This window comes from Oxyura jamaicensis, chromosome 1 (assembly GCF_011077185.1).
Source record: "Oxyura jamaicensis isolate SHBP4307 breed ruddy duck chromosome 1, BPBGC_Ojam_1.0, whole genome shotgun sequence".
Taxonomy (NCBI): domain Eukaryota; kingdom Metazoa; phylum Chordata; class Aves; order Anseriformes; family Anatidae; genus Oxyura; species Oxyura jamaicensis.
The window spans coordinates 142,117,539-142,130,287 of NC_048893.1; the positions used below are offsets into that span (position 1 = coordinate 142,117,539).

Below are 12,749 nucleotides of genomic sequence, written 5' to 3' on the forward strand. Positions count from 1 at the left end.
CTCCCCTCATTCACACATCCAGTAATTTCACCATGGAATTAGGTTGATCAAGCACAATTTACCATTGTTTAATCCATACTGGCTACTTCCAAGCACTTTCAGCTTTCTTGTGCGTATAAATGTGTTTTAAGAGGACTCACTCCATAACTTCCTGACAGGCTAAAGTGAGGTCAACTAGCCTGTAGTGCTTCAGATCATTATTCTTGCCCTTTCTGAAGATGAATATGATATTTGCTCTTCTCCAGTCATCGCAGTCTGCCTCTGATCTCAAAAATCTTTCAAAGATGATAAAGAGTTGCCTCACCATGCCATTAGCCAGGTCCCTCACCAGTCTAGATACAGCTCAGCTTATCCCAAATACTAGTTTTGGGTAAAGATTTTTCAATTGATCCTTGAGATCCTCACCTGTTGCTAATCACTCAAACTCAGATCCTGTCTCTAAGCACAAAGGCTAGGGCAGACTGTCAGAGAATCATAGAATCATAGAGTATTCTGAGTTGGAAGGGACCCATAAGGATCATCAAGTCCAACTCCTTGCACCGCAAAGGTCTACCCAAAAGTTTAGACCATCTGACTAAGTGCACAGTCCAAACATTTCTTAAATTCAGACAGGCTTGGTGCAGTGACTACTTCACTGGGGAGCCTGTTCCAGTGCGCAACCAACCTCTCAGTGAAAAATCTCCTCCTGATATCTAGTCTGAACTTCCCCTGCCTCAGCTTCACCCCGTTCCCACGGGTCCTATCACTGGTGTTTATGGAGAATAGGTCACCCGCCTCTCCACTCCCCCTTGCGAGGAAGTTGTAGACCACAATGAGGTCCCCCCTCAGCCTCCTCTTCTCTAGGCTGAGCAGGCCCAGTGACCTCAGCCGCTCTTCATACGTCATCCCCTCCAGGCCCTTCACCATTTGTCGCCCTCCTCTGGACCCTCTCCAACAGCTGAATGTCCTTTTTGTACTGTGGTGCCCAGAACTGCACACAGTACTCGAGGTGAGGCTGCATCAGCACAGAGTAGAGCAGGACGATCACTTCACAGCAATGCCAAGAGAAAACTGTTGAACTCTTTGCTTCAAGTGTCTCAGCCTCATCTATGCTGGCTGCCACTAAAATACCCAGCCCATCCAGCACAGGCTCATATTTTCCTTGCTTATTCCTTTACTGCCAATGCAGCTGAATTTTTCTGGGGGGGTGCTGTGACTTACCTGAAGCCATCCTGTGCGTTCAGGCAATGCTTCTGTATTTCAACCTTGTAGCCTGCCACTACTTGCACCTCCTTCATGCTCTCTTTGTACTGCAGCTCAAAGTCACAAGTTCTCCGCTCAGCCAGGTAAGTCTCCCAGTATGTCTACTCATTTTCCAAGACTTGTGCTTGGGCAGCGTAGTCCTCAAAAACTTGCCAGTTTTCCTCAGCAGATTTACTCTTCAGAATTGCCCTCCATTAAATCCCACCTAGCACTTTCCTGAATAAGCCAGTCTGTTCTCTTGAATTCTAGCATCTGTACTCTACTCTGCTACATGCCTTTCTCACCTCTGTCAGGATCTTGAAGTATTTCCCTAACAGATTTTCAATAAAAATCACAATCTCTTTTGAGCAGCCCATTGACAACACTATACCATACCTTCTAAGAGAATCAGCATTAATTGTTGGGCCTGCTTAGCACTACTGGTCAGATTTCTGGAAGTGCTACAGAGACTGTACATCCAGCTGAGATAATGAAACGAAGCACAAATGGTTAGGATAAACCCCAGTATGTAACTATGGAGTATTCCCTCACCGAGTAACATCTTGAGTAACATCCAGAAATTAGTATTTCCTGCCAAAATTGTATATGTTTTAACTGAAAACATGAAACACCACACTCTAAAATCCATCAACTGAAAAATATGAAACAAAAGGAAAACTTCTATTACAAAATCTATTATCCATACCTACCAGGAAGTAATTTCTTCTTTCATGCTCTAGATGAATGATATACTGCTATTTATAGTTTTATCAACTACTACATTAGGCTGTTCTCACTAATCAAGACTCTTATTGGCACTGCATCACCTGCTGCATTTGCATTTTCTTTAATTAAATACAAGCCTGACCTTTACCCCATGATATATGTTTCTGAACATAAGAAATCCTTTATTGGATAAGAGTATTTTCTCCTGGCCGGGTGCTCACCTTGGGATGCTGGTGAGGTAGGTCAGGACATTCTGGAACTCCTTCTCTGGGATCTCGCTGAAAGCTGGGTAGTCTGGAAAGGTGATAACAGGGCATCCATCTCCCCCTCTTCCACCTACAAAAGAAACAAGAAGCAGGCACATTTACACAAGTGTCCTGTTACCTAAACTGCAATTTCCCAGTAATTAAACTATTGTACTTTTTCTTCTTTTGATGCAGTACTCATCAGTATGGACACTATTTATTCTAAACAGTCCAATCTCTTCTTCATAGCTTATAAAGGTTTATAGGAAGAACTTTATTACACATTAATTTTCTTCTGTAGTTAAGTGTCTTGTGTGAACACAATTTGGACACCAGATGGCAGTGCATCTTTCATTTGGTAAATGCCAACCGCAAGTAAATACAACCCATTTGGAGAAAAAAAATGAAGTAATTTAGGAAAAAAAATAATAATTCAGAACTAAGCAGGCAAGTCTCCAACTTAAACCAAACTCAACCTTCTTACCAGTTTGAACTCATTACTGCAACCCTCCCCTCAGCTAGGGGAGCTAGCTCTCTACTATATCTATTTTTAGGTACAATTATACTTTATTTTCAGTTTTCCCCTGGCTACTCGCTTTGTTCCACTTAGCTTCTATAAATAGGTCATATGAAACAAAAGAAAATGAACAATACACTCGCAGGACACAGCCTAAAAGAAGAACCACAGACCACGACTTTCAGGAAGTTCCCAGACCACCAACAATTGTCAAGGGCAAACGTGGAGCCATCCAGCCTTGACACAGCCTACTATTTTTCAGTTTCTATTACACTCATTGGCAGTTATCATGGGTGGGGATGACTCCATCCTGCCTGTAAATACACTGTTGTGCTCTGATTATGTTACTCCAGTATTTTCCTGACAGGACACTTCAGCACACCTATACCTCCCAAAGCTGCTCAGGTGCTTTTCCTTACCAGAGCCTCAATGCTGCAGAGCTTAGAGCCAGGTGCTCTGAACTGCATAATAAATTCCACATAATTTCAGCTTTAACACCGCTGGCCTTGAGAAGTCACTGTCTATATTGCGACTTGAAATATGTGATATTGCAACTTGAAGTACACTGCCACAAATGAAAGACATGCTGCTCTAGTGAAGCACTTGCTACTTGCAGATGAGCATTTGTCACGGCAAGCTACATAAAGACCACAGAAAATACAGCCAAGTAAAAATCCTACATTTGTGTTCGTACAAAATAGTAATACAGGAGATGAGCTCATTTTTTATCATGTCCTTTGTTTCAGAAGGAACTTAAGGCAGCAAGGGATGTTTATTTTTTCTCTTCATTCAGAACCACTTATCTTTGTTTCATCTCTGCAAAAGCAGCATTATGCAGTTTAGTCCTAAATTAGCTGTGTAAAATGTGATTTTCTTTCCTTCTCCTAGAACTAAGCCAAGCCACAGAATTTTGGTGTGAGTAGATAAAAGGGAAACTGGAGTTTGGAAAGCCAGGTTGGTTTGTTTTTTGGTCTTTTTTTTTTTTTTTTTTTTTTTTAAGAAGAGGAGGAAAGCAAGAGAGTGACAAAAATAAATAACTTGACCTCTCTCATCCTTTATGAAACATGTTTTTATGGCAAAAAGTTAAATATCTTCTTAAAACCAATTCACATAATAGCCTTGCAGCATTCCAAACCCAGTTACAAAAAAGACAAGAAAACTCACCTGAACTCCATGAGTGCTACAGCTCATGACAATAATTCAGTTTGTACAGTCATTTAGAGTCATTTCTAAAATGAGCAACTGTAATCTTCATGAACTGTAAAAGTCATAATCCAAAAAATTATTTTTCACTTTTTTTTTTTTTTTTTTTTTTCTTTTTTTAAAGAAAAGAAATCCAGGTCTGGTGGCAGAGTGACTGTATCTACTTAGCTCACAGTCTTGACAGCTGCAAAATCATCTCTCTCTCCCTGCCAATCACCCTCCTGAAAAGTCCACCACAGCTGTGGACCAAGCTAAGTTTCTTTGCTGGCCACGTTCGATTCACCATGGCATACACAAGCCTACTCTCCTATTGCTAGGCGTAAGCAGGGATGCATTGACTTGTTCAGCTGGAGTGGTTTTTGTCTTCCTAAGACAATGAAGTATATCTTTGGGAGCATTTTAAATCTAATCTTAGGTAGATTTTGTTGTGGTTGCTTTTTAAAAGTTTTTCTGAAAGGATATTAAAGCCCCTTCTTTTTGAAGATACGTGTATACACACATGCACGCACACAAATGCAGTCATGACTACGCAACGGAAAACGTTGAAAAATGTCTGATGTTATTTCTTTTTGAGGTATTCATCAAATGCCACTTGAGTGCCAGCTTTTGTTTTTGGTTAAATTGCAAAGAGCAGGAGAGAACACGCCAGTCCTTAAGTACCTGCAATCAGTCCTCACTCATTTTGTCTGAAATGGTTTCCAAGAATTACTTGAGACTGGTCTCATTACCTGCGTAGCTGTAAGGAACCACCTCCAAATGAGAGGATTATTATTTTTCAGTCTAAAAATGGAAACACCATAGAAGTGAAGAGCACTGAAATGTATATCTGCAATTAAACAAAAACAAAATAGCACTTTACATGAAGTAGATCCACTTCCACCCTATTTCCGTGAGCCTTCATTAAAGCAGTACTTTGTTATTAACTCATTTACAACTGGCTTTGCAAACCTATTCAGCTGAAGCTTCCAGAACAAATCTGATATCAAAGAGAACAAATTACCCATGTAAAATGGAAGTTTTTCAGTGGATAAACCCCTACAATTCCAGTAAACTTCCAGTGAGGTGGGGCTGACTTCTAAGGAGATTACTAGCCTTGATCTGTGGCCAGTTGTTACATCAGTGACAGCCCTGCATTTTGGGGGAAATATGCATTTTGAAAATAGGTTGAATTGCATTAGCTACACAAGTTAGGTAGCAAAATGACTTAATTTGGCTTATGAAATATCACATAGTGCTCCTAACTTCTGTGTAAAATTGTTGAAATGATAGCACTGACCATCAAAATTATGTGGATCCAGAACATCAAGAACTCACGTATATTAAAGGAATGGAAAAGCGATCCTTAGAAACTGGCAAACCTAGGTAATTTCGCACTTATTCTCTATATTCTTCTACATCTAACTTTTCCTACCACAGTTGCAATTTTCTTTTTTATGATGTTCTTTTTTTTATAAGTTGGTAGGGTGATAAAGAACTGCCAAGGCAAGGAAATTTTAACACTGTTTTGCACAAATTCTAGTCGATAGTCATACGATGGACTTGTTCTCCAAAAGCACTCTGAAGTGACAAACAATTATTACTCTTTTCAGTTTAAAACTGCATTGAAATTTACACAAATTATGAAATTGGCACAGCTGCTAAAAAACACGTGCACACAGAGAAAATGAAAATTCCTCACAACCCAGTAAAAGACTTGCTGTTTCTCCTGGTAGGACTGGCAAAATCTGGGAGCAGCAAAGTAGAATGCTGAGACTTTCAGGAAAAAAAGCAGATTATTTTGCAGTGTTCCCCTAGTTATTCTGTTCCAGTTTGCAAACGAAAAAGGTAGTCTCAGAAGCACTCTACCCAATCCCACAAAAAGGAAGCAGTGTAGGTGGATATAATGATATGATGACAGACTCAGGTTAGAGGACCTGCATTTTTGCTCCATCATGCAAATGAAACGGCATTCAGATTAGAAGAGGTATTATCTTTATATTGATCAATATGGGCACACAAGACTCAAGAGCTGAGCAATTTGACAATGATGATGAGTAACAACTTCAGTTGAAAAGCTCCAGCTTGTGTAAAAGTAATTTTGTTTGCACTGACGTCAAAAGCTAGGTATTTGTGTGCATGAGAGAAAGGCTTAGTATGTATTTTCTCTTACTGTTGTTGAAGTTCAGATATTATGGTTATATGTTTCTGATAAGGGATTTCTCCTTTTTACTTGAGGAATATACTTAATTGGACTACACAAAATATCTCAAATTAAAAGTAGACTTCAATGAAGTAGTGGATAAAAGCTTCATTGCATATCATTTGCAAAGGAAAAAAAAAGAATTGAGGTATTTATTAAAAAATATTATTTCCTTGAAATGAGAAGTTTTACATTACATCACAAGATGCATTTTGCTCAGGCTGATCAGTAGTAAGTATACTGGGCTAGAAATCAGATTTTATTTTTCTTTCATGTTTCTAGTTTCTACGGATAGCAAGTTCAGGGTACTGAATATAAAACCACAGTTAGATCAACACCTGAGTGAGACAAACCGCTACTGTTTTTTGCCTCTTCCACTGTCAGCACAGGACACTTACAATGAATGTGCTATAGGGACAACAAAGTTGAAATTTCAAAAATAAATGCTGCAGTGTGTATAGTACAGAATCCACTTAGAAATTCTCAGAGTTTACAGACTCAGGACCAACGGATACAAAGACAACAGTTTAACCAGCAAGCTATTTCCAGGTCACTTCCATACAAGAGAGCCAGAACGTTGCTGATGAATTAAAGTTAGAAAGAGCAAGGAGAAGCAAATCATTTACAAGAATAACTTAAAGGGCCAAAGATTAAGCATTTTTAAGAGCTAGAACCAATGCTAACTTTTTCAACTGCAGGAAAGCCAACTATGAATGAATATGCAAAAATGCAAGTTGCATGAAGAATTAAAAATAGCAACTCATATGTATTTTTCCTTTAATGGAAATAACTTTATTTGAAGTTGTGCAATGCATGAAGAGGCATTCAAAGCAAAGTGAGCTGAAACAGCTGGTTTCAGTACTTTGCTGGCCAGAAGTGCCATTTGCACATCACACAGCTTGTATGATTTCAGATACATATAAACATATACACCTCTCCATATGCTCTTGTTCATCTACATTTCTTTTAACACACCTGCATATAGCAACTGCAGATAGTTACAAAGTTGGGTATGAAAGTAATACAGCAAGGAAGCCAGAGAGCAGAAAATATTTGCAAAAGAAAATATAAAATTCAAATGAGAGACTGTCAGCAAGGTATGTCTTTTCCAGAGACTTTTGAATAGACTTTCCAATGTCCCTTTAGAGAAGAAATAAATAAATAAAATAGTAATAATAATAATAAAAAACTTTGCAATGGAGGAAAAGTGGTTACAAAAACAAAAAAACTAAAGGAAGAACATGTTAGACAGGTGAAACAGTGATCCATGTAGAGAGGACTGTCTGCTTTGGTATGTGGAAGGGCACACCTAATATAGCTTAGCAGCAACAAAAAGAGCAACAGAATTCTTAAGGACCTTGTTCCACAGAAGGAAGAAACTCCAAGGAAAAATGTAAATAGCTGGGCCTGAGGTAAAATATTAACATCGGGGTTTATAATCTTGTTTTGTGAATGACTGATTGGAAACCTCATCCAGAGCTTGTCCCCATTACATGTGCTGAGCAACAGCTGGAGCCTTCAGCATCTGTAGGAGGAGCTAGAACCTTGAAACCCTGATGCAATTAGATTTGGCTATGCTTGCTGAAAAACTTAAGAATTAAAATAAAGTTTTGCTTTAAATTGTTTTGTTCCAAGCCTAACTTGGATGTCCCCAGAGCATTTTATATTATAATTAACACAATGAGAGACATGGAATACTTTGTACCTCCAGAGGAAGAAACAGACGAGCAGGTGATCCTGTTTTAGGTCAAAACTCAGAAAGCAGCTCACGAAGGGCTACAATTTTCAGCTGTTGAAGCAGACTGGTTTGCATTCACTATTAAGCAAGCATTCCACAAGACCTAGATATCTCCTATTAGTGAATCTGATGTGATTTTCAAGTATATGTTGCACTGGTCTTGAAAAAAACTAAAAAATGAAACGTATATATGACATTGATTCACCACACCTGCAAAGAAGCTATCTACCACAAATATTCATAATCTAGAAACTTCAATTTTAACACGTTTTGTGTCACGTCCTAAGATTCTATTTGAAATGCAACTTATTAATTTAAAAAATGTCCCCTTCACACACATAAGGAAGGCTTTAAGTGGCATTCTAGCAAAGCTACTTGTAAGCACAACAACTGCAAGAATAAGTAAATTGTATATAAATTCAGTATAGAAATATTAACTCTGTTCCTTTGTTCACAGAACCCATAACAACAGTACTTGGTACAGCACTGAAAATAAAACCTTCAGTGTCCTGCAGGAGGACATTAGGATAAAAGAATTGAATTTCAAAGTGAAATGAAATTGCACAACAATCTAATTGCCCAATAATAATACAATGGAATGAAGAATATAGTTACAGTCCATAATAATGCAGCTGTCCTACTATTTCAGGCAAACAAAACAGACTTAAAATAGATATGAGATTTAAATATAAACTGAATAAAATAGAATGAGGAGCAACTGTCCTCACTAAGCTCCACTGCACAGCAGATGTAATGAGCATTGACGATGCTTGTAGCTGTGAGAACTCAAGACTGGTAGGGGGTGAAAAATCTCCCATTGGACTCACTGAGATTTTAGTCATCTCCTGAAATCACCTGTTTTCCACTCACTTCTGATGGTCAAAATATAAACCTTACTTGGAGTTGCCTAGATAGGCTGGTTCTTGCATAACACTATCTCAATCTAATTTTTGCCCCGGGATAAAAAGGAAGAGCTTGGAAAGTCAGAAAAATAAATTGCCAGAAAAGAACTGCGGCTTACACACCATCATCTCAAATGAAGCATGAACAGCCAACTTTATAAACAAAATAACCTTATTACCACATGCTACCATCAGCCCATAGAAAACACAACCACTACTGCAGTTCCAACACTTAGTTTAGCTTATGAGGCAGGAATAAGTTATAAATAATGATCAGCTGCGATAACAATGAGATTTTAAAAGCTTTTTTCAAATAAAGCAGTACATTGTTTCATTCCTGAGTGTCTCTTGATCTGATGCAGGAAGGGATTCAAAGGAGAAAGAACAGTCAAAGTCCAATTTCAGCCTAGAAAGGTTAACCTCCTTCATGCTGAAGGAGGCAGGGCAGCTCTGCAAAGCCCGTCCCTCTCCATGTACTGGAGGGAGGGTAAGGCAGTAACTCCAACAAGTTCACTGCTGCACACCTGCCAGAGTTTTACAGACCGGAAGATGAGACAAGAAAACAACACAACTACACAGAAGCTTATCAGACCCCTGTCTCAGCCTGATCAGCGAGCAGAGGCACCATCTCCCTTTATCCATTAGGGATTAATCACGGTCAATCCCAGCATCTGGATGGACCAAGCTCAGCAACTGATGCCTGCACAGCACATAAACACATCACTTACCTGGCACAGGTAATCCAGGGGTATCAAAGACACCTCATGCTGTGTAAACACAGCTGTGCTGCTTTTAGAGACAGCTCTAAATCTAGAAAGCAGATTCCTTTGCAGAATGAATGCAGGGATACCAAGAGGAAAAGCCCTTCCAGAGCTGCATGTGTCTGTGCCTTGCACTGAGACTGCTGGGGAATGTGCTACAGTGGTGCTCATTCAAACATTGTTTTGCTCAAGCCCAAGGTGTTAGCCTGGGCTTCAGTACTGAAGCTGACAGGAGAGGCAGCGGCAGCTTAGTCTGCAGGATGAGGACCACCAGACCACAGCTACATCAGCACACCCACGCTGCATCTCCAATTCCCAACAGCTCAGTTAGCTTGGGGAACTCTCTATCAGGATGCAAGCCCTATCTCAGCCACGAGCACTGGGTTGCACAGCTCCCTTAGCACTGACTACGCATTCACATACCAGGCTCCTCTGAACTTCCTTATTTATTTTTTCCCCATTTATTCCTTTATCCTACCCTCAATTCCATCCCATTATCCTAGATGCTGAAAATGATTGATAATAAGGCACGATGGAAATTTTAAATTAAATAAATACCCTCACTTTTTGTAAATCCTTAAATAACGAGTCTCGGTAGCCTGTATTTTCAGTTTCTTATAAAGAACACACTTGTCGTACATGAGGCATTAGAAACCGTGAAAGCATAACAGGCCCAGCCATGCAACTGATCAGTATCCACACAAGGGAACGTTATAGACTTCTTACCTGACAGGTAAGCAAATTGTTTCTTTAACTGGTCCTGAATATCTGCAGCGTAGAGGGGAATGATATCCTGATGCATGATTTCATCTGTGGGGAAAAAAAAATGCATTGCAAAGTCATCTTATGTAAAGTTTTAGAGCAGACATGAAAAATAAAATAAAATCAGCGCTAAGAAAAAAAACACCCAGAAAATGGTCAAAGTTTTCAAAAATAATGTGAAAATATTTGGAGTCTTTCAAGTGTTTGCCAGGGACAAACTTTTCTTTGAACAGCATATTGATAAAAGATTAAGAGTGATGTAGATTTGCTGACACGTGGAAGGTATACTGGATGTTGCTAAACCAGACATTGTAAAGCTAATATTCCTCAGGAATGATGTTAAACAGTGAGATTTTACATATCAGATGCATTTTTTATTAAAACCTTCTCAACCTATATGAAAAAGAAGCAGAACAAATGTTACCATCCCGCTTGCCAGGCCTCACTGAAACCATCCCACACTGCAGACCTCCCCAAACTCAGTTTTTTTCCAGCACCTATCAACTCCTCAGTGGATTTTATGGAAGGAACAGTACACAGCTCTGAAATCATCAGTGCTACGCCATCCAAAGGGAAATTTTATTGATGAATAACCTTCATTATTCTGCACAAAGGGAGTATAGCTAGCATTTCTCATGCCAAATAAAGGGTAGGGTCCTTGCCTAGGGCCTCGATACCACAAGGCAGCACCGCTCTGTGTGACGGGCCTAACAGGCCTCGCATGGGACGCACTGGGGAAAAGCTTTACCTAATGTTTTATCTTAGCCCTTCTATCTCAGGTTAATGACAAGTGTTAACACTTTCCTGAATCTTAGTTTTCTGCCACAGTATCTGAGCCAAGGAACTTCCCGCAGAAGGAGAAGGTCAAGCAGAAACCTAAGTCTTGCTAACTGCTTGAATCTGCTGACCACGATAAAGACCTCCATTTCAAAGATGTGACAGAGTTGCCTCGTTCACTGAGCTAGGACCTTGTTCTTAAAAGTTTTACTCTCATGATTCCTAAACATTAATTGTCATATATTTTTGAGCCTCATTGAAAAGCAGTGAAAGAATAACCGAGCATTTTCATTCCTTGGTTTTGAGCATTTTTTTAACCTGCTGTTACACAAAAATAACAAAAACAAAACTTCTTTAATGTACATTAAATGCCATTAAGATACACCCAATTCTTACACTCAGAACTGTAAGTGTACACAGAAAAAGTAAGCAAAAAATAGAAATGAGGTATAGGGATAAACATCACGTGCATTAAAGTATAAGCTGATCGAGCAGAAGTACTGCTCTAGCCCTCACAGATGGGCTTTGCTCTCACCTGTCAAATGCCAGAAACTGAGGGGAGAGCCCTGCATTGCTATGAGCAATCCTCACGCGTGCACAATTCTATGAAATGCAACTATTTGAGAACTGTCCCCAAAAAGCATTCAGCTATTTCTTCCAGATAAGCAACAGCTTATACTGGGAAACAGAACTTCTCTGTTCCCTTTCTGACAGCCTGACAAGAGGAGAAGCCGTGATCACTGTCAAGGTCACACTCTAATCAGAGCTATTTTTCTGCATCCGGTGAACGGCTGCTGGATCAGAAGACCTCTGCATACCATGCTGTCAAATCCATAAGCGGGCAGATTTAGCTGTCAAGTCATATTTCTCCAAGACCTCCAGTTATGTCATCATCTTAAGGTCTTGGAGAGAAAATTAGAAACAGGTCTTCTAAAAGTCCCATCTCAGATGGCTAACTCATTCCCAGAACAGGGACCCCCCCTCCCCTCGAAGAGAAAATATATTTTTATTTTTAATCAAAGTGCTTGTTAATACAAAGAGCCCACCTGCGGTTAAGAAACTAAAGCCAACCCCTGATTCTGCAGGTGAACCCATTTAGCTGATCCCATGACAGGATCAACACCAACTTTTTTGGTGGGAGATAGGAAAAGGGAAAAAACATAATCACTGTAACACACCATCCTGTCTACAGTCACAGGCAGAAGTAATTTTCCTTACTGCCACATAAGCCCATAATAATAAAACAGGTGTGTGTTGCATACATAGGTAAATACCTGACACGTAACATTTAAATAGGCAAGACGTTCATAAGTCAGGGAAACTATGTTTTATGTTTACCAGACACAAGGATCCCCACTTCCTGTCATGCCTGTGTGATCAGTCACATTGCTGCCCTGACTCATGCCACACCAAGATGCAAATTGCTTCGGTTGCCTCAATGCTCTCTGTGGCAGGAGCAACAGCTTTTGCAACCCACCAAGGCAGCCCACAAACTTGAGATCACACACTTTCACTGAAGACACAGCATTTTCCTCTCTCTGGTTTAAATCTCAGTTTTAATTCAAAGGGCCAGCATGCTCACAGCTGCAGGAGTAGAGCGGTGTGCCCACTTACAGACCAAAACCCTCCTGAAGCCCATCCTGTTGTGGCTCTCTGCCAAAGCACAGCCCTTCCCCACCTTGCTCTGGCTCATCTGGTTTCACGACACACTTCAAGAA

The 12,749-nt window shown here is 39.9% G+C and overlaps 1 protein-coding gene across 13 annotated transcripts in view; it reads right to left on the reverse strand.

Annotated features, from left to right (window-relative positions):
- Positions 1–12,749, reverse strand: part of MCF2L (MCF.2 cell line derived transforming sequence like) — a 162,522-nt gene that overhangs the window by 56,421 nt on the left and 93,352 nt on the right. For 12 of the 13 annotated variants that reach the window (XR_004748227.1, XR_004748226.1, XM_035317599.1 and 9 more), the window contains 2 exons: positions 10,219–10,302; positions 2,169–2,283 (listed from right to left, as the gene is read on the reverse strand). Coding sequence is in view for 11 of the 13 variants with exons in the window: in XM_035317599.1 (XP_035173490.1) it covers positions 2,169–2,283; positions 10,219–10,302 (199 nt within the window). In the remaining 2 variants the exon portion in view is untranslated. Of the gene's footprint in view, positions 1–2,168; positions 2,284–10,218; positions 10,305–12,749 lie in introns of all 13 variants that reach the window. The other variant, XM_035317669.1, reaches the window with a different exon arrangement.